General features: G+C 40.0%; 1 protein-coding gene across 6 annotated transcripts in view; it reads left to right on the top strand.

Annotated features, from left to right (window-relative positions):
• The window catches only part of pard3bb (par-3 family cell polarity regulator beta b), a 314,850-nt gene extending 292,451 nt beyond the window's left edge, over nt 1-22,399 (top strand). For all 6 annotated transcript variants that reach the window (XM_079619492.1, XM_079619489.1, XM_079619490.1 and 3 more), the window contains 2 exons: nt 12,789-12,865; nt 20,964-22,399. In XM_079619492.1, coding sequence (XP_079475618.1) covers nt 12,789-12,865; nt 20,964-21,318 — 432 coding nt within the window. In that variant the 3' untranslated portion in view covers nt 21,319-22,399. The remainder of the gene's footprint in view (nt 1-12,788; nt 12,866-20,963) is intronic.
• The last annotated feature ends 491 nt before the right edge of the window (nt 22,400-22,890 follow it).

The raw sequence follows: 22,890 nt of genomic DNA on the forward strand, positions 1-22,890 counted from the left end.
TGACATTTCAGTTCAGGAGAAGAAGGGACTTCATAGAAGACTAGTTCTGACACTCATTCAGATATAGATTTGAAGGTTTTGAAAGATTTTGTTGTATACTTCTCTTCTTTTCAAGGCTACTCTAAAGAAAGTGTGGTAACACTTTACAAACAAGGTTCAGTTTTTTAATACATTAGGTATTTCTACAGTTACTAACAGTCACTTAAACTACAGTTTTGCTACAGCATTAATTTGGATGTTTCTAATCTCTAGGATTGTTCATTTATAAATATAATATTGTTCATTGTTAATTCATGTTTATGTAATATTGCTCATTTTTAATTCATGTTTGTTCATAATGCATTTACTTGACATGTTACAAATGTTTTAGCAAGTGTACAAATGACCATTAAAGGGGTACTTCACAGATTAGCATTTAGCTTTGTATCAGTAAGTCGAGAGATTTCTGTATTGTGTCTGGAAAAAAAACTCTGATGATGCAAAAATTGTCATTTGGCCAAAGGCTAGAGACTACAGCCAGTAGTAGGAGCAAGTTCTGCATTTTTTACAAAAACACACCATAAATGTACCTGTTGACCTTCTGTTGTGTGAGGGACCATTATGTATTGTAGACAAATTCAAACAAGCTGAGCCACTATTATGGGTTATCGATTGTCCAGTAATTAATCGCGATTTGCAAGCTTTTCGCATGTGGGGAGGATCTTTAAATATAAAGCAAACACACACAACAGCTCTACGTTAACAAGAAGACGTTTGCAGAAGTTTGTTCATTGCAACCAAAAAGCTGAAACTAAGTCACGAAATAGTGCATGTACAACAAAATGCTGAGCTCTACTGTTGGATTCTCAGTGGAGCGAGCGCGAGAAGTCACTGCGTTAGCTCCCGCTCTCCCCTCGCAGCGTTCATGTCCTAGTTAAAATCAATGCACCCTCATTAGAGAAAATTATGAAAAATTAAAGCTATCAAATAGATCTTTTTGTTGCCGGGTAAGAGTCTATTGGCCGTCACAGTGGCTGCCAGCGGGAACGGCATTCAGGGACGGCTGGAGAGACTTTGTTAAGAGCCTTCACTAATTAGGGTTGGAAACTGATGGCTTTTCACAAGCCACAGCAATTACTGCAGTAAAGGAGAGCGGCAGATAGAAGTGGACTTGAATGAATGAGTTTGTTTTTCTTCTTTTGCCTCGTGACATTTCGAACGAGTTTGAGTGTTGCTGATGCCGATCGAATGAGAGCGAGAGAGAGCTGAGAGAGGACCAAAGGTCAAACGCAAAAATTATCATTCCTCTTACTGAAGACAGACAGGAATGCCACACCATTTAGGACCTTACTTGAATTAGTCTTGAATTAGCATTGTACATGTTTCGCATTGTCCGTTTTTAAGGGCCAGGTGCTCTTTACAGAGAGGATGACCCAGGCTGACACAGCCACAGGAAGGCTACTTTTGTTCCAAAAGCTGGTCGGCGCTTGAGTCGCCAGCTCTGTTTTATCGGCCCAATCTAAAACGCTCCGTGAACTCGTAATGCTGGATTTTGTATAACAAGAGCTGCATTCACGATCAAGATTCGACTGCTGATACAAAACATTCATCTGCCCTACATGAGCTTCGTTTTTTCAATGCTGAGAAAATTGCATGTGGGAAATGCTTGTCTTTTTTTGTCTAGTTGGATAGCCTAGACAGGGCAATCTATAAATATTCTCTTACCACATCCTGATATATTTATTGTATAATATTATGATACGCAAAACACAAAAGCACTATGAATGCAACATAAAAGAAGTCCACTCTATCTTGAATGAAGTCATATGATAGCTTTGTGGAATGAACAGACCAAATTTTAGGTTATTATTCACTCAAATGTGATCATTATGCATCTCTTAAATAAAATATGGCACCTATAAAAATGACAAATATGGCAGCTTTCGGGGCCATGACCTAGCAGTTACCGCATAGACTCCAGACGCTGCGTGACTCCAAAGTTGTATTAATGAGTTCCAGAGCTTTTCAGATAGGTGCAAGTGAGTTTTCCAGTGAAGAATCACAGGTCGTCTTGAGTACTATAGACGGTCTGTCACGGTTCCTCCCAAGTTTCTTCCACATGAATGCACGTAGTGAGTAATTCTTCCATCATAGCCGAGAAGGTTGCTTCAGGTGGAGGGCTAGCGTTTCCTCTCAACGTGCGTCGCATTTGCCTTCGCATTGACATTTCTGTCAAAATTGAAGACACTATTTCTTTAAATTCTTTACCAAATTGTGTCTGTCAATAAAAAGTAGGAAAAAATCCATAATAATAAAAAAAGGAAATAACAGCCATTTTTATCCGATCTCATATGAAAACATGGTGGCGATTTTTCACACTTTTTTTACAGAAATGTATTTTTTTTTTAGAAAAAACTCTAAAGGTTATAATACACGGCACACCTTTTGCACATATTTTTGCCCTGATTTGCAGGTGCTGATTTTAGAACACAGTTTTAATTTGTCATACGACTCCTAGCCATAAGTCAAATGTTTCTGTGTGAGTTTGTTGTTTTCGGAGCGACTTGAAAGTCTGGTAGTGTGTGATCCTCAGTCGTGAAGTGTATGATGCCCAGTTTTTCCTCTGTAACCATTTACACCATCACCAAAAATACGATACCTGTTCAGATTTTAAAAGTCATGTTAAGGCCCCGATATACTCACGGCGAAGTTCTTTTTCATTCTTTTTTTTTTCGGGCTTAAATGAATTTCGAAATACGTGAGCAGCGATATATTGGTATCGAACTTCTGATGCCACCCACACTGCTGAGAGTGGCATTTAGATGAATATGTAAATATGCTGCACACTTTCCTCTCTCAATAACAACATAAACACACAACAAAAATTGAGAAAACCGCAAGCATTTAAATAAAGCATAAGAAAACCATCTGATCATAGCATCGTGGATATGTTTGCACGAGCTCTATGGCACTCCAGTTAAGTCACGTCACGTTTATTTATATCACTTTATACAATCGATAGCTTAAAATCAAGCAGCTTTACCGGATTAAACATGAAACACACTGTCAATGTCTTATTTCATTAGAAGTACGACTTTATTTTCTACTATAAATAGCTCTCCTGCGGCCGTCTGACCACGACCAACTGAACAGGCCAAATGAACCAGAAAAGATTTTCAATTGAAAGAAGGCGGAGCCTCAGCGCACACCTACCTATTACCTAATTGCCACAGACCAATGGTAGTACGAAGGGGTTTAGCAGTTCTTCCGAAAAATTCCCTTTGGCACGCTGTTTCGAACCTAAACAAACTCCAAACGAACTTTGTTTCGGCTTGATTTTTTTTTTTTCGAAATGGCGTCACATCAGTTCGTTCTTCTATTTCGCTTAAGTATAAGTATATGGGCCTTAAGTATATGCCAGCCTTAATCAAGAAGGTCCATCCTTAACATAACTGTCAGTGGGGTGCAAGCAGAACACATGTAAACATACAAATGAGATTGTACAAATTTGCCTCTAATTTGCCCAAATGTAAAATAGTAACGAATTGTCATGAGAGCGGCATTTGTAATGTAGAAGGGGCTGATCATTTACAGCTCGACTCCAGTTCCAGCATGGATTATGAGCACTGTAACATTTCCTTTTTCTCTTTTAATTCATGGACAGGCCATAAAAATATTTACCTCACTGCATTAGTGCCATAGCTGCACACTTGCCCCTTGACCTTCTCCTCCTCTTAATTAAATGGCAGAGATCCTCAAAGCAGCGTTCAGCTCACATCAGCTCTCTCTGGCCCTGCGCTGGGCCGTGTGGAATCGATGGCCGTGTGAGAGGTTCTTATAATCTATAACTCACATCACTTGTGCAATGGCAGCACTTTGGCTAAACTCAATTAACAGTCAGAAGAGGGCCTGTGGTTTTGGCTGATTGGATGTGGGTGGATGCGTTGGAGTGTGTGTGTGTGTCTGTGGAGAGAGAGATTGGTGTTTGAGATTACACTTTTTCAGGCCAAACGGTTCTGGAGTTTGAAGGAATTTTCGACTTTTACAGACCCGGTGTTCTCTCACCCCCAATTTAAAAACTTTTCAGTTATACAATAACATGTGTTGTTAACATCAAGCAGTAACAAACAGTATTACCTGTCACTGTCTTTCTTTTTAAATTTGCATATAAATTTAAACTACCGTTTGGGAGTTTTTTTATGTCTTTTATGCTCAACAAGGCTGTGTTTATTTGATGAAATAAACCGTAACATTGTAAAATATTATTACCATTTAAAATAACTGTTTTCTATTTATTTATTTTTTAGATCTAATCATGTGATGTAAAGCTGAATTCTCAGCATTATTGCTCCAGTCTTCAGTGTCACATGATCCTTCAGACATTCTAATATGCTGATTTAGTGCTCGAGAAACATTTCTGATTATTATCAATGTTGAAAATGGCTTAAGTTGCGCTGCTTAATATTTTCTTGAAAAATGTAATACATTATTGTAGGATTCTTTGGTGAAGAGAAAGTTTAAAAGAACAACATTTATTTTAAATAAAAACCTTTCTAGTCGTATTAAATATAAGTATTGGTGTATTGATTCATATACTGTAGTTATCAATGTATTCTTGCATTGAAAATTAAATTTGGGCACATTTATGATAAATTAATTACTTTTAGGAAAAAACTATGTTTTATATGGTTATTCATGGACCCAAAATTGCTGCCTAACAAGCCATTAGAACATTTTGAGAAGATTTTTTTCCATACAATAGAATTCAATGCTAACCAAAACGGTTTGGTTTCCAAAATATTTTCTTTAATATTCTGCAGAAGAAAGAAAATAAAACATGTTTAGAATTATATGGGGGTGAGTAAATGATGACAGTATTTTCATACATTTAAGGTACTTTTCCATTGATTTCCTTTTTGCTACTGACTCCAATTTATATCGTGCACCTAACCCAGGCTTTCTTCCCCGCTACCACATACTTAGAAGGCAAGCTCCGCCACTACGGCCCAAGGGACCCAGCCTGTTCCAGTGAGGGCTTTGGTTAAGCATGCATCATTATGCCAGATCTGACTCTGTTCTCATGTACAATCACAGATTGAGACATATCCTTCTCTGCTCATCTCCCTCCCGTACTCCCAGAAGCAAGCGGTGCGTGTTTGGAGCGCTGTCAGTATTCATATGACCAGTTCAGTGGAATAACTGATCGCCCTTCGGTTAGAATTGACATGTCTGGTTATTCATGTCTTTTGGAGGAAGTGATCATATGTCTGATCGTAAGTAATGACTGGCCGAGACGCACTTGTGCACAGGCCACTGATGGATGACGAAACACTCGAGTCAGCTGAAAAAGTAGCCCAAACTCTGGGCTTTTCCATTTTTCACCGCAGCTTGTCGTTTTCCAAAGCGAAAGCCAGATTTTAACAAATTGCAAAGGAGCTGGATGTTATTAGCTGTCTGCAGTCTAGTTTTTTTCTTTCCCTGACTTTTTATGTTGCCCGTCGCTGACTGTGTTTTATGAGTTCTGAACATGATGGAGTAATGGAGCCTATTTATCAATGCAGATATTAATATCGCTCCAGCCCTTCACATGACAGAACAGCGTGTCTTAGATTAAATATGGTCTGTAAAAAAGCATCAGCATATTCTCCACCCTCACTCGTAGAGCATTTCAAATAGTCTCTACCCATAAAGCCCAGCACACTTGCTGTTTTCTAAAGTCATCTATGCTATACATGCATAAGCCATATATTGAACTAAAAACAACGGTTATTCCATGCAAAACATAATCAAATTCTAAATGTTAAGGCATTGCTCCACCTCTGAAACAGCTTTCTTTTTCAGCTCACATATTTAAGGCATTGGTTAATGAAAATCAGTTGGAAAGCTCTATTTTAGGTAATGCAGCTTTTCTGAAGTCTTGCCAGCAGTTGCTCTATAGCACTAAATGTAATGCTAGTTTAAGGTTACAGCAATAATAGCAAATAATGGTCTGGATAATTTTGGATTATGTGGTGATGCTCCTGAGGCTGAACTTAAAAGGAACAGTTCACTTAAAAAAAATATATATATATATTCTGTCAACATTCATTATTTCAACCTTTTTTTGCCAATACAATGAAGGCCAGAAGGCTCTAAAACAAGGTCGGCCTCATTGAAATTAATTTTTCAGAGAATCTTTTTTTGTTTTGTATTGCAGAAGAAATACAGTTGTACAAGGTAGACATGAGCAAATGATGACAAAACTTACATTTTTCGGTGAACTATTCTGTTACCTTAAGCTTTAGTGCCCTATCTTACACCCGGATAGGGTATATTATATTAATATATATATATATTATTGTGTACATAAAGATATCCGGTTTGTCCCGAAGATGGTCTGCTTGCACACTTTCACCTAGCGCACGAGCATATCCGTTTGCGCTCTGGAGACGTGCTTGTCTTTCCATTATCAAATTCCGTCATGTAAATAGCGAATCCGCCATGGCGCGAGCGCAACTGGCATTTAAAGGGAGTGGGAGATGAGACTCTGATTGGTTTAACGCACGTAAATCCCAAAACACACCCATTACTCATTAAGAGAATAGGGACAACCCTTTTAGACCATGCACCTGGCGTGCCGACCATTCTTCCCGTCGCAAATTTATTTTATTTTTTTTCCACTAGCAAAAGTGGATTCGGACCCGTCCTAAGTGAACTTGCGCCCTGCGCTTTAGACCATGTGCTTAGATCGTTAAAATAGGGCCCATAATGTTTAAAAGCCTTTTCTCTAAAGCTTGCTTTTTATGATCCAATCAATTCTTTTCTTGTTAAATATCCTGCTTCACTCTGATATATGTTACATTATGAAAGAAAATGATTTCAGATGTCATTTCATGTTGACTTTAAAGGCGATAGCCTGCCATTTTTAGTCTTGCGTCAGGGATGAATACATCAAACTAAGTTTCGGCACGGGTGGGTCGGGGCAAACGGAGGTCCAGGTAATGGCGCTGATGGCTCATGGATTGTGCAGTGTACGAAGTGATGGGGAGGACGCTTTACGACTGGCTGTGTCAGTCTCTTCCGCCTGAATTACCCTCTCATCTCTCCTCTCCTCTGCTCGGCACGCCGTGAAATGGCTTTCTGTAGGCCATTAGCTTTGAAGGAGCAGGGACGAGTAGGATGGAGGATACAGCACCGGCCTGCTCTCCCACCATGCCATCCCAATGGCCGTCATTACGAAGCTTAGCTCTGACACACATCACCCAGCGTGTCTGTCAGTCAGACGCCACGGTGTTTATTGCTGCCCATCGTCACCCCAGGTCGAGTACTGCAGGGGGACCGATTGTTGAACAATCCACTGGGCCTGATTTTTTTTTACTGTCATCACACACTTTCCGCACTTTTTGGTGTCTTGTTAAGATGGGACTAAAAGATATTTGAGAATTTCGAGGAGGATTATGAAGCTACAAGTGATTAGAGGCCTGGAAATGAGAAAGATGGCTGATGCTTTGCAGGACAAAGTCAGGGTTTTGAGTCTTAGGGTTATATGTTTCTATAAATAGATGTGGTTTGAAAAAGACAACAATTGTGCATATTTATTTGCACAATCAATGCCTTTCTCGTGGATTTGAGTTTGCTGGAGCTGAACATCTGCTATTTGTATACCTTCTGAAACTAACATAGATTTTAGATGTGACTTGAACCTTACTATTTCACATAGAACCAGGTAAGCTGTGTTTTGATATTTGTTTTTTTGTTTTTTATCATTTTGTACCACTAGACATGTATGACTTGTGTTAGCACAAGTCGAATGTATTGATGGTACCTAGCATTTAAGGAGGCTGATCACACAGCGTGTTTTGTTCAACGTCAGTTAAAAGAGCATTAAAAGGACAGATTAATCTGTACCGCTAAAGGTTTCTTCATGAATAAACTCATTTACGAGTTATTAACATTTAACAAGTGCCATTTCCAGCCCTGCGAGTTTGGCCGGCTTGAGCAAACTCTGGATAATGTCGCGGGTGAGAGTTTGCACGGTCAGATCAAGAGATTTCTTTAGTGGCGCCTGCAGGTGAGGTGACTCTAATGAGGCCTGGGGTGATGCCTGTTTGAGGATGTGAGTCCACACACCCCACCCTGCCCTTCCAGCACACCTCCACCTCTCCCCTCCTCGCATTCATTTGTTTACCTAGCCCGCAGTGAACTGTAAAATCAGACTGATTTCATCTCTGCGTTTTACATATGCATGAGCCCTGTGCAGCTCAGAGCGGAGGGATGAATACACACTCTCTAGAGAGAGACCTGCGGTGCCCCCTGAGCAAACACACACACACCCCACACTGGCCTCTGTGCCTACACACACACATCGATCACAATTAACTTAGTCATACACACCTACTCGTATATTCATATGTCAGAAAGGGTTTTCGCAGATAAGTGAAAATTTGTTTAACCCATTTGTTGCTGTGGTTTAAAAAAAAAAAAAAAAAGTTTTATTAAAATCTGAATTAAAATCCAAAATGGCGCACAAAGTCAAGATAAATGTTGATTATAAATATACTTTCATTCACTCCAACAAAGGATCAATAAAAAAAGCTCTAATTTAAAATAGCCCTAATATATGTGTGTATAGTGTGCACTTCCAGCAGTTTAGCAACATGCTAACACTAAGCTCTGTTAAAATCAACTGTTATATCTGTATGACTGTTTGGAATGGATGCACGGCAAAGACATGATAGTAAGTTGTAAGTTGAGTCATTACTAGTAGGTTACCATGATCTTCTTCACTCTAGAATACAGACCCAAATAATTAGTCATTTAGTCATTTAGAAAAATGTAGTAACGCTTGACTCATTTCTATCCAAAACCTTTCAAAACCTTTAAAAGTTTACAATGACTTCAGTGAATATTAAGGAGTCCTCATCCTCTTCATTTTAGAATACTGATCCAAATAATTAGTAATTCCTTCTGAAGGATTTGGTAATACTTGTGCCATTCCTAGAGGGCTACAATCATCTTCACTTTAAAATGAATTATACATTATGCATTATTCACATTAATTATGAACCTGCATATGGTAGAAAAAACTATGGTAGTTATCGATTAGCTAATAGTGAACTACCTCTTTCAGCTGAGTGATATTACTAACTAATTCATTAATTAGTGTGTATTTTTAGTTACTTAGTTATGTTATTAGTGCATTACTCATTTGTTCCTGTGTAGTTATTCAACAGTGTGCATTTATTTTCTTTTGAAGTCTCTTAAAAGCTAAAAAAATAGACTTAAAGGGATAGTTCACCCAAAAATGAAAATTGTCATCTACTCACCATCAGGTTGTTCCTATTGAATTTATTTATTCTGCTGAACACAAGAATGCCTGTAACCAGTTGATGGGCCCCATTGACTTCCATAGTATTTTTTTCTTTCATACTATGATATCAATGGGGTCCATCAACTGTTTGGTTTCCCATATTCTTCAAAACATCTTTGTTTGTGTTCAGCAGTAGAAAGAAAGTCATACAGGTTTGGAAAAACCTGAGGGTGAGTAAATAATGACAGATTTTTCATTTTTGTGTGAACTATCCCTTTAATCTGCTTCCTTTCATATCAAAGTTCAGAATAGTCACTTGTAAAGGGATTGATGCTGTGCTCAATTGCATGGTGCCTTCAGCCAATCAGTGCTGTGTTGGTGTAAATTAGTCACATGACATTTGCAGCTCAGGAGATTGGCTCAAATACTTCTGTGGCCATGAGGAAAGGTGGCAGATTCGAAAGGACGTGTTTTCAGCTGAGCAAGAATGAGAATGCTAACAGATATCTCTCTCCAGGTGTTATAGACCTCCTCAGGCACAGCAGTGATGACTCAATTCTTGCTCCGATCGAATCATCAACCTTCCAGTTTCCAGCCTTAACTGCTGTGCCACAGCACTTCTGTATCTGATCAGCCCTTAAATGAGGGAAGTCATCATTGATCTCTTCGTCTCCTTTCTGGCCACAGGCTAGGTCTCTGGGAAGGGGTTTTTATCCTTTGCACTGCTATCAGCTTTAGGGTTATGGTGTGTTCGTTTCATGCTCCTCAGTTTGTCCATTTTTTCCTGATTGGCTGGTTTTCGGTCAGCATGGATTGGCGGCTTCTGTCAGAGTTGAAAGCACAGATGGTGAGAGGGCAGAGTGTGGACACAGTTAGCAACATGGTGTGAATGTGAGGGCACAGCCAAATAATGAAGCAAATCACTGCCATCATTACAGTAGAACAGATCCAGTCAGATATCGATGCCTGCCGGCGGAAGGATCCTTAAAATGTTTCTATATCGAATATTGAACTTTAAACACCAAGGTCTGTATTTCTACTGTGTCAAATGGTGATATCTGCTCCATTTGGAGATAAGTTTAACTCTTTAACCCTCCAGGGACATGATGGTAATCTTCACCATCATCAGCATTCAAAGACGCCCACTTCGGTTACTCATGGAGTTCATTGCGTGCGTGAAGGAGAGGCAAAGATAGAGCGAGACTGTTTGAAACTGAGAACATTTCCTCTTTCATTCAGAAGCACTTCCATTCTGACCCCTCGCTCAACTATGCTTTTTTTTTTTTTTTTTTCAGGTAATGTGTGCCTGTCCTTTCATCATATATATTGAAGCCCTGAAGACATTTCAGTTTTTCCGAGGCCGAGAGAAAAAAATGTGGCTAATATGCAGGCAGGAGGGCAGCCGTTATGAGGACGGTGGAGAGAGAGGTGGTGGCACGGGCGAGCTGTGTATTTAAAATCAGCTCATTGAGACAGATGACACAATTTCACACATATTGCCCTCGGAAAAGCAGCCAGTTTTCCATAATGGCCCCAACCTTCATCTGTCAGGCCCTGCTAAATCTACTGGAATAATTTCCTCATGGATTATATGACAGTATTTATAATTTATTAAGTTGCCTATATGTGTCAGGGTACAATTCTCACAGTCCCTATCCTCTGTCATCGTTCTGCTTTTCCGGGTGAAGAGGGAAAAGAAGACTGCGAGACAAATGGGGAAAAGTCTCTCTGAAATGAAGATGCTGCTTCTAAATGTTTTATACAGGCTCTAAGCAGCGTGATTGCAAACGATGCGAGCAAATCCCGTTGAAAGCGTCGGTCTTTAGAGGAAGGGAACAGGAGATTCTCCTAAATCTGCATGCTGAATGAGACGAGGTTTAGCCGGTCTTTTAAGAGATTGCTCATCTTGCTAATGTAATGCGCACAGTTAATCTGGCTCTTCCTTGAGCTTGAGTCAGGCTTAGTCCAGGAGGGTTGGAGGACTGCTAGACTTCATCCTGTTTTCAGAAACATAATCTGGGATCTGGCTTTTTACCCCCTCCCCAAGACTCCCAGTACTAAATCCCCCAATAAGCAGCCTTTGTGAGCAACTCACACTGCCTTTCATGGCTTGATTACAGGGCACAGCAGGTATTTCAGGGGGAAGGTGACTCTGTGATGAAAGCAGAGAGAGTGACAGGGCCAGCGCTGGTCTAGAATGTGGCTTTGAATGAGTCGCTCACGTTATAATTCATGCTTTACGACGACCTCTTCAGTAATGTGACATGACCGATATTGGTGTCTGCCTAGGTGGAATAATTAACTTGTAATTAAGTAATTAAGTTGAGAAATTAACCATGGATCATGGCAAAAATGCCAGAGGTATTTTGTATGTGGGGGACAAAATTGCCCACATATATATATACAGTATTTTTTATCAGTTCAGTTAGAATCAAACATTTGACGTTTCATTACGTGGTGTTATATCGGTCTAATTATTGGTTAAGTGCTTCTTCAGGCACAATAGTGACCTTAAACAAATAAATAAGGTATTGTATTAAATCATTATATTTAGTTTGTTTAATTTACATTAATTTGATGATTGTATGTGTAAATATACTTCATTGATTGTAAGTACCTTACGATAGAATGATTAATCACATAAAATGATCAATTATTTTAAACAGATTTTTTTTAAGTTAAATTAATAGTTTTGTTTAACAAGGATGGTATAAATGTAGTGACAGTAAAGACAAATAATGTTACAAAATGATACTTTTCGATTTCAAATCAATTATTTTCTATGCGTCAAAGGATCCTGAACAAAAATGCATCACAGTTTACACAAAAACATTAATCAGCAACTGTGTTAACTATATTAATAATAATAATACATGTTTCTTGAGAAGCAAATCAGCATCAAAATTATTTCTGAAGGACCATGTGAGACCGAATGATGCTGAAAAATTCAACTTTGCTATCACAGGGATAAATATAAAATATATTATAATATAATAAAATACATTATATAGATGAAATCAAAAACATTCATTTTTAAATTGTAATTATATTTCACAATATTGCTGTTTTTACTGTATTGTTTATTAAATAAATGCAACCTTGGTGTGGATAAGAGACTACGTTCAAAACCAAAAAACTTACCGAACCACTTTAATTTCCTCATGTAAATATATGTATTTACGTTATAGAAGTTAAAATATATGAAGATCAAGAGTAGAGCAATGTTCAATGTAACGTTTAAATCATGGTCAATGATATAAAATGCATTCCAGTGTTATGATGTCTTGAGCATTATTTACAGCTACTTTTGTGTTTGATATTGATTTGATTATGTCAGTAGTAGCCGGAATTGCTCACATTGAAACATTATGTACAACATGCTTTGTGTATAGACTGTTATACTGTTGACACCGCCACACCCCCATGTGTATACCGCAGTATTGCAGTCTAATATAATATGATGTGTCATGTAAACATCCTCGTCTCTTTTTCACTCTGCTCTTTTCGTGGCCTTTACCAGATGCCAGTGAGAAACCCTGACCCCAGACTGACACCGCGATATGAGGATGCCGAGCGGCAGTACGCTTCCCTGCCCAGGTAAGAACATCAACTCATTAATCCCGCATCCTTCGTGACAAATCGGGGAGAGATGGAAAGCTAGAAAAGTAGAAGGCACGAAGGAAAAGGGGGGAGAGCAGGTAGTCATCTGTCTCTCTCATGCAGAGCTGAATAATCCTCTTTAATGCGTATAATTAAATCTGGAGTGTCTGCCTTCTGAGGCCCTCCTATCCTGGGAATTCACCTGATCCTCTCCGGGGAGACGGCCATGCGGTCGCAGCTCTGTAACCTGATCACAGAGCACATTTCAGGAGCCGTCTAAAGTTACGGCTGCCTCTTTCTGTCTGTCTTTTTCTCCTCCGTTGTTTCTATCGGTCTCAATCATGTCTTTCCGTGTTTGCCGAGTCCGACCGATCACGACGGCCGGCGCAAACAAACAGGCAAGCGCACAGGCGTGAATGTTGGCTCGTAAAGTCCACAGCCTGTTTGCCCTCTCTGGTCTGTGTAAACAGCGCTGGTGTTAGTGTGAGGGTCACGGTTTATGAGTTTGGCACATGTAAGTGTAGATCTGTCATCGCATGATTGCAGAAGACTATGTACGGATAACTGATAACATATCAGGCACATGAAGAAATCCAAAACTTGCAAGTGATGAACTTTTAAAAGTGTTGGCGTGGCACTTTAATAGCACTCATTGAATTGAAATAAAATGCTAAAACACTTATAAAGTATTTATCATTTTCCCTGCAGCATCATTACATGGGTGAACTAAGATTTCACTCCTCCAAAATGGCTTATCGCAACAGATTTTAGTATCAACCACCCCGGGGTCTACTTTCAAAGCCATTTCCTTTCTAAATAACGCTCCTCACCTCTGTTAGTCTCTAGATCCATTAGGTTATGATGTGTTTTTTGTGCTGACGCAAAAAAAGGGGCCAAACCTGGGCCAAAAACGCCAGTGGCCGACCCTCGCTTTCATTATTACACCATCCTGAACTGGAAGAGTTTGAAATCTGTGTCCGGCCCACACTGAGGTCACTGGTTTTTGCAGTCAGCTGAAGTTGGCCTGGTCACCAGAGCGTGCAGTTTCTCCGTGTGTGTCTAATTATAACCATTAGTTCATTGATACACCCACTAATTACCCAGTGTGCTCAGCTCGAGATCAGCCAATCAGAGGGTCCATTCACCACCTGCCTCCAGATTATTGGATTAACTAGGCAAGTCAAAGTTGTGTTTCATTGTGTTAGGGCTTTCATCGGACCGTTTTAGTGATAATTGGGTGATGAATGCACAGATGGTGGCCCATCTCAATGCACTCTGGTCAAGAGGTACATTTTTGGAGCTGATCTTTAGAGGACAAATCAATCGCAATCACTCATTATTCCTCATCCTATCTTTCACTTTAAGACTAACCAATTCCTTTCTTAAAAAACTAAGAAACACCCCGCTAAATCTCCCCCTAGTCCCACACTCTTTGGCTTTTCTGATGGTGGGCCTTCCCAGGCCGGTCACAATGGTCTAATTGTTTATTCTGCCTCATCAAGAACGTTCTGTGTTAGAAGACATCTTAGTCTGTTTGCGGTCTAAATGAGTGCAAAATCGGCTGTCGTCAAACCTTAGGAAAGCTTAAAAGACTCTGTTGAAGCAGTTTGTACAAATGTCAGTAAATCGTTCTCGTATCTGTTATATTAGCCAGCGAGCTGTCAGTTTCAATGCTGCAAATGCCAGAAAAGAGCTCATGATGAGGGAAGAAGGTTACATTTGATGAGAGCTCTGAAAATAATGCCATATTTTCATTGTTCTGCCTGTTCAATGTTGCCCTGGCAACCAACACCCACCATCTGTGCTCGGCTGGACCTCCTCACCCTGTCGTCCGATTTCTCACTTTTTCCCCCTGCTTTTTCTTTCCTTCTCTAGCCTCCTTCTGAAAATCATGAAATTTTCATCCTCCTGCGAGGCGCGTCAGGTTTGTAAATTGTCGTTGGCATCAAAAAGACATGATGGCTGATTGCTGTTCGGAGTCTCCAGCAGGTGACCACATAGGTGTCCGATAAGCTGCAAACTGCAAGCTTCTGCCCAGACCATGTCCCGTCCAATAGCAGGACAAGCACGCAAAGCGTGACTTCAACAGAGCGAACCTCATTTAGCACCGTTCAACCCCGGCGTCCATTACCACACTGGGCAGGTAGCAGATGGAGAATATTAGCCTAATGATTAAATGAAGCTGGCGGAAATTTTTTGATGGTTTCACTTGCTACGGCAAATGCGCTCAATCATTACTCATTCGGCGCTCAGAATTCGCTTCGAGGTTTTGGAATAGCTGGGCATTTGGCACGGTTTCAGGGAGGTATTATTCATGCTTGGGCATTCTCAGCCCGAGATGCAGGATCTGCAAAATCCACGGATCTATTTCAGACTTCACGAGAATGAGACCACTTAACCGCCTGACTCATCTTTGAAGACATGTCGCACCCGTCACACACCTTTCATACAGTTCTCCCACATACACACAGACGCCTATTCATTTCACACTCTCAAGGCTGAGTGTTGTAAAAGAGTAAGAGTAAAAGAATTGCTCATTTTCACTTTCCCTTTTGTCAAAGCCATCTGTGATGCGAATCTTCAGTTACTGCAGATATTAAAGCAGTCGATTTAAGGTTGAAATTCAATTAGATGTGACAAAATAATCAGTTTTTAAGCCTAATATCATTCCTAATTCCTATAATTACATTCTAGGCCGTACGATAACATTTATGATGGATAGACACCTATCTTGTTAACCAAGTTTGTTATGAGAGCTGAATGTTGTGTTCGGTTTCTCCACTCCTTAATATAAGGCTAGAATTCTAACCAAATAATCCTTCCAGGACTTGTCCTCTCCATGGGAGCCAACCCGGTGTTATATGGCGGCCAGGGGTCAGTAAGGCCGTGTGTTTGTGTATGTGTCTGTGTGTGTGAGGGTAAGGTGCGTGATTCCCGAGGGCAGCTGAATAAACAGCATGACCTTCAGATGGTCCACGGTGTTACTTCTGCAGCCAGGTGCACTATAGGAGCTCTGATGTAATCTCCAGAACATGGCTCTTATTTTACAGAAGTTCCTGTCTAGGATAGCTAGGATACTCTGGTTTGAATGTTTACATGTGTCACAAAATGATTGTCAGCAACAAATTCCCCAAGCGAGGAGCTTAACAGGCAGCAGAACATGACAGTCCTCAATGAAAACGCCAAAAAACGAGATAACAGACGTTTACTAGACAACATTAACCAATCAGACACTGGAGTTGATGTTCCAGGATGAAAGTTTGAGGAGCGAGCAGCTGGCACCTTCTGTTTATTTTCCTCTTTTCTCTTTGGTGATGGACGACGGAAGCGTTTATCATTCATTATTTCTCACTTTACCTATATTGCTCTTTTGTTTTGGTTTCTCTGTCATTAAAGAGTCATTCAGTTGGTAATGAAATCTCATTTTAGGAGGGAAACTTTGTTACCTCAAGTTTCATAAGTGCTTAATGTGGTTAGGAAGCCCAGATGAAGACGGCAGTCTCTTATTCGCTTTGGAATTTGGCTGATATGAAGAGCCTGAGACAGTGAAGATGTCTCCATGTATAACACGCTGGCTTATGGCTGTCATCACCATTTGAAAGTAATGGTAAAACAGTCCCAGCATATAATTTTGCCCGCATCTGCTCACTGCATGATGGAGAACTGGCGGCAGATTTTTAATATACCTTTCATTGTTCATCCGGTGAAGGAGGATCATTTTGTTTTTTAGCTATTTACGTTGCAGGAGTTTCCCAGGGGACTAATTTAGTCTGCACTGTTTATATCCATGTGGCTATCAAAAGAGAATCATGCCGTAATCATTCTGAATGGTTTTGTAAAGCTCAAAATATTTGAGGTACTGTATGTGGTAGTTTGTTTGTTTTTTTGTCTTTTTTTTGTGCAGCTTGATGCCGATGCAGTGGGGTTTTTTTGTGGGGGTTGGAAGGTTGATATGTGATAGGAGTACAACATTACATTACAGGCACATTTTGACCATGAAATAAAATACAGTACAAGACAAAATACAAAGTGGTTATCTACTCATTTTGAGACCTTACTGTAAATATGTGTCCAGAACTCTTCCCAAGGAGACAACTCCTCCCGATGCAGATTTTTTTCACGGCATAAAAAAAAAATATATATATTATTCAGTTAATTATGTATATTTTATTTGGCAGCTGACCCATCGCCTTGACACAGTATGTCTTATTGAACAGCCTGTACTATCCCTCACAGCTTCATTTTCATTCAAGTCATTAAATATGCCGTCTACCCTGACTAAGGTCCGTGGTGCTCGAAACAGCTGCTCCCAGCTGTTGAGCCCGCAAAACCATTTAAATAACTGCACATCAAGAATGTCTTATAATTCTCAACCAAGTTCCAAAGACAGTTGCACAGAGTATTTAAACCAGGAGGGAAATGTGTCCCAGTGGGCCACATACCACTGTAGCACATTTAGTACGAAAAAATCTGAATTTCACGGACTGAATACTAAATTTACTGCCATGAGATACTTAGAAAATAATGGGTTTAATGTTTCTAAGCTTCCAAACTTGTTTACTGATCCTCAGTCTACATGCTTTTTCCAAATAACATGATGCCTCTTCCTGTTTTCCCAGCTTTCTCTTTTTTTTAAAGGCGAGCCATGAGGGGTCAAAATTAAACTAAACAGTATAATACTGTATTATATATATATATATATATATATATATATATATATATATATATATATATATATATATATATATATATATATATATATATATGTATAATACTGTATTATATATATATATATATATATATATATATATATATATATATATATATATATATAATATATATAGGCACGTTAAAGGAATACGGTACACTTTGGTGTCCTAGTTTTAAACTCTTTTAAAAATGTGATTTTAGCCAGTTCCACTATAGGTCTTGACTTTCTTGATAGATTCTTAATGATAGATTCTTAAATTCTTGATAGAATATTAACTAAATTCTATAGATTTACTCAAATTAGAACTAATTTTACAAGAAATGTCACTAGAAACTTGTTTGATTTAATGTTTATTTCTACAAAATATTTTAACTCTTTCCCCACCAGCGTTTTTTTAAAAGTTGCCAGCCACCGGCAGCATTTTTTATCATTTTCACGAAAGTTTCATGGCCCCCAGAATATTTTGTTGTATGAATATCTGAATAAGCATTAAATCAAAAGAAAGAACAGACCCTCTGCTTTCAAACAAACAAACATGCATTCATTTTTTTTGATCAACACTTGTATGTGGGTAAGTTTCATAAAAAAAAGCAAAATATTGAGCAAAAAGCTGAGAAAATCACGTTTTTGTCAAAGACTGGATGGGATTCAGAACGATGATCAAAACACAGATGTAGTAGATCCTGGGTCGACATTTTATTCATTAGGCAGTTTTGATTTATTGTTGATGATCGTGTTATTTTACATATGCATATGCTTACATACTGTATGATATCGCTTGTTTCTGCTTCTTCTTCGCCTGTGTTTTGATCAGGAGATTCATTACTCTTTCAGAATATGCCTAATAGCACCTCCTACCGTATAACAGTGAAAAGGTGGAAATTCGGCAGAAATGCATTTGCTATTTAAACAATATGGTGCAAGACCTCCATACACTGACCATTTAACAAACAAAAAAAGAGAGAAAAAAAGGAAGTGTTATCAGGCCCTATTTTGTACCCTGCTCGTGGAAAGTGAAATGGACAGTGCCACTGGTTTCCCCAGCTGTTGCTCGTATTCACAGTGGAACATTTTTCACCCCACTAGGCCTCTTGTGTCCTTCCGTCCCTACAGACTCATCAAAACTGTAGGCTATGTGTTTTGCTAAGCTAATAGCTTGTTGGAGGACTATAGGTTTGAGAACATGAAAGATGAATTGTTCATGTTCTGGACTTGAGGTGAACTGGCAGAACCAGGTGCAGGCAGCCACCGCATGCGGTAAAGCTGATCATCTCCAGCAGTAATGATGATTTTGGCCTTCACTGGCCTCCAATTTGCAAACAAACACTTACACACACTGCTTATCTGAGACTGTTGAGGCTGTGACGTCACAGCCAATGATATGCGAATGTTTGACTGAGAGGGTCAGGAGGGAGTGCGTGCATCCAGACGCCCAGTTGTCCCGCTGGATGGGTGGTCACAGCTTTAGAGAGATTAAGAGGATGCTGATGATTTTTGGAATGCCTGTTTTCTTGCCCTCCAGGTCTTCAGGAAACCCTCCCTTAGTGGGAAGCCAGACCACAGCGAAAGAGTGCGCTTTCCGTCAAGGGCATTCAGACTGATGTTTTCCACATTCAGTGGGAGTAACGCGATACGTGTGAAACACATACACAGGCCGTCTTGCACTAAAAGTAGCTAATTGATACTGCAGAGAGCCCTCAGACGGGAAGCTTGTTCACAGACACGTCGTACACGTAAATAAGTTAATGGGGACGGTCTGGAAAGTCGAACACAACGATCCAGGCTCCTTAAGACATCTGGCATGCCGAGGCTGTCATTGATACTAGCCTGAGGTATGACGAGAATGAGAAGGAGGGGAAGGAAGACAGCTGATTCGGCACTACTGCAAAAGCAGACGATCCTACTGATCGTTACATATACCTATAGGTTACCATATATAAAACTAAAATATTTACACTACCATTCAAAAGTTTGGGGTCAGTTGGTTCATAAGTGGATTAAAAGTGACAGGAAAGACCTTATAATGTTACAAATAACTCTTTTAAACTTTTAAATCATCAAAGAAAGTGTGGTAGGAAGACAGCTGATTCGGCAGTCCAGTGCGAGCGGGCGATCGTACTGCCCCCTGCCTGGTTTTGTCTTCGCTCTCGTTCTCATCGGCCTCAATCTGGCCGTCTTTCAGCCGAGGTGTAATGTAACTGCCAGCTAAAGCCTCTGGAACTCCGCGTTCATGGCACAGCAGCGCAAGAGCCGGAAAAATGCGAATTGTGCTATGAAAGGTGACCCCTTGCTGAATTATGGCGCAGTGTCTCGCCTTACAGCGGGGAATATACCCTAATCAGCCAGTGTGAGGAAACCAGAGATGGCCGACTGTCTACTGTCTCCAGGGACCCTGACCGCATGTCAGTCCCTGTCCCAGACTTTGTATGTGCTTGAAACGTGTTAAAATGTTTATGTTGCAGGTCCTTGGTATGTCACGCTTGCCTCAGCACATGTAACACAGGATCATGATACCGGGACTCACTCCCTCTCTCCCTCCCTCCGTCCCTTCTCACTCTCCACAAAATGCCACTGGTCGGATTAGGGGTTACTGTATTATCTGTTCAACCTCAGGCACCTTATCCCTGCAGCATTTTAGCGTACAACCTGCAGATCCGACTCTTTAAGCTCCTAGTGATTGGCTACATTGCTCAACACGCAAAAGCACGTTGTAAATAGAAACCTTTGATGCTTTGCAGAGCGCAAACACAGATACGCACTGGATCATTTGCCAAATCACCAATATGCTATTATTAGGGGAAATATCCTTAAAATATCCTAGACCAGCAGTTATGAGCAGCTTTCCCTCTAAAAGTGATCAGAAGCAATAGCAGGTAGTTTTTTGAGTGGCAAACTTCATGCTAGTCCAGGGGAAAGACTCAGCCTTACACACCTCAGCCTATGATTATTTTCCCTTGTTGTTTTCATGAACATTTTGGCTAACAATAAATCACGTGTATCTAATCGTAATTGTCAAAGTACTTTTATCCCCATGTATTGTAAAATGATATATAGAGTAGGCATTAAGGTCCACCCTATTTGACCTACTGTACGTCCACTCATTTAAAGATTTATGGCCTCGCCACTGATAGGTAGCTACTTTTTAAGGTAGCATTCTAACTAAAAGAGAAACTCAAGTGACTAATTTGAAGCACTCTTCATAGGTTCCTTCATAGGTAACGATCACTCACTTGCTTAATGCAAACAGTGTCCGTTATGTGGTCAATGATCTAGGCTCCTTAAGAGCTTGAAACGGCAAAAATCATGTTTGATCATGGGAAAGTCATGCTTATGCTGACCAACACCTTCCAGATCCTAACTTTATTTCCTTTAACTTTCTTGCAGAAGAGCACCAGTCGAACCTATTGAGTATCCAGTGCAGCCGTGGGCCGGACACAGGGACCCCACCCACTACCCAAACCAACAGTCAGGCTACCACCCCAGCTACCTTCCCAGGGATAACTACCCTCACCCGGTGGACCCTCGGCAGAACGACTCAGGGTTCTATCACCCTCCTCCGCAGCAGAGAGGCCCCCTCCGGCAGGATGTGCCCCCTTCTCCCACCATACCCCTCCGAGGCCCTCGCTTCGAGACCATGAACCGCGGGGGCTACCGCAACACTAGCCCAGAGCGCTACGCGTACGGAGAGGCACGGCACTCAGACCCGAGACAGAAGAGTCCAATGACGGCAGCTGTTTAACCTCACCTTTTGTTTTTTACCTTGTGTACGATGTTTCTAGAGCAAGCACCAGTGCGCCCACCATTATGGACAGGTGTTTATGTGTTTTTTACTAACAATTTTGCTGGGTAATATCCGTCTTAATAGCCAAAGCTACATATTAGCATTGATTCAAGTGTAGCTCAGTCCCACTCAGACGGACGGTCCCTCCATATGTTTTTGTGTTTGTAGGCTAAATGTTGGCCTTTAAATGATCGGCTAGATCCAGTTATAAACACATTCCAGCACCATTTTTTATTGGCACATTATTGTACAATCTTTACAAAGGTACTTTGAAACTGTGGTACATGTATACTAATGTTTGTCTGCTTGCACGTTTAAGGATGAAAGGGCGTTATTTTAGAGCACTCCATATACTCTATTTGAATTTAGTTTTCTATTACGGAAGGATATTAAGCCACTGTATGAGATGCAAAACAACGTGTCACTATGCACTGCAGCTTAGAATATTAACTTTTTTACACAGATTTGATCATGCATAACAGAAACTACAACTATTTCATACTTTTTTAGCAAGTCTGGAATATTATGTGAAAAAGACCACAGTACATCGTAGCACTCATGATAATTGTCCTGAATGTGAAGTCATATAAACAGAGGAAGATGAAGAAAAAGAGGTTGTTTTTCAGGAAAAGGAAAGGAGCGTCAAAAGAACCTCTGACACAGAGGAAGGATGAGAACCGCTCATCTTCCTGGGCTTTCAGCGTTCCCACCTGAATCCACACCTATGAATGGGCTGCCTGCCTTTTTATCCCACAAAAATGGGGTTTGTTTCAAGATTCTTTACTTTTTTGATAGTATTTTTCCATGTTTAATGATTTCACATGTATTTTGGTACACACACAAAAAACTTTCTCTGCATTCAGAGTTCAGGCAACTTAATAAATAAAAGTATTATTGAATGCGATAATCATGTGAACCTTCTATGTAACTTTTTACAAAACAGAATGATCTGTGCACCTAGTATCACTTTATACATTAATACTATGTACAAAATGTTGTCGTTTATATAACACGTTTTCAATAAATATGCATTTAAAGCAATTAGTCGCCATAGTTGTCATTTTAAAACTTTGAAACCTACCTCTAACTGCATATGTGAGGAGGGGAATCACTGAACTAGACGAATAGTCCTCCAATATGATTCAATTTTATCTCCCAACCCCCTGATAAAAACTCTACCTGCATGTGTGATAATAGATGGCTGCAAATTAACACAGCAGTAATTATCAATTAAGATGAAGAGGTGATATGCATCTGTGATTATGGTCCAATTTTTAAATTTGAGATGAAATTCAGGCTATTGGAGAATGAAGAGTTTCGTGTGATAATTACAAAGGCCGCACACCACATTATCTGCTCGGGATTAATTAGAGCTCTGTGCAGAAGAGGAATGAGAATGAGAGAAAGAGACATTAGTGTATGTAACGCCATTTGCTGAATGGAGTCATATCAGACCACTAGCGGCATCAAATAACATTACAAAACAAATGTTTTTAGGTCCCACATCCCCTTATCCATCCCAAATTCACG

This window comes from Phoxinus phoxinus, assembly GCF_949152265.1.
Source record: "Phoxinus phoxinus genome assembly, chromosome: 7".
Classification (NCBI taxonomy): domain Eukaryota; kingdom Metazoa; phylum Chordata; class Actinopteri; order Cypriniformes; family Leuciscidae; genus Phoxinus; species Phoxinus phoxinus.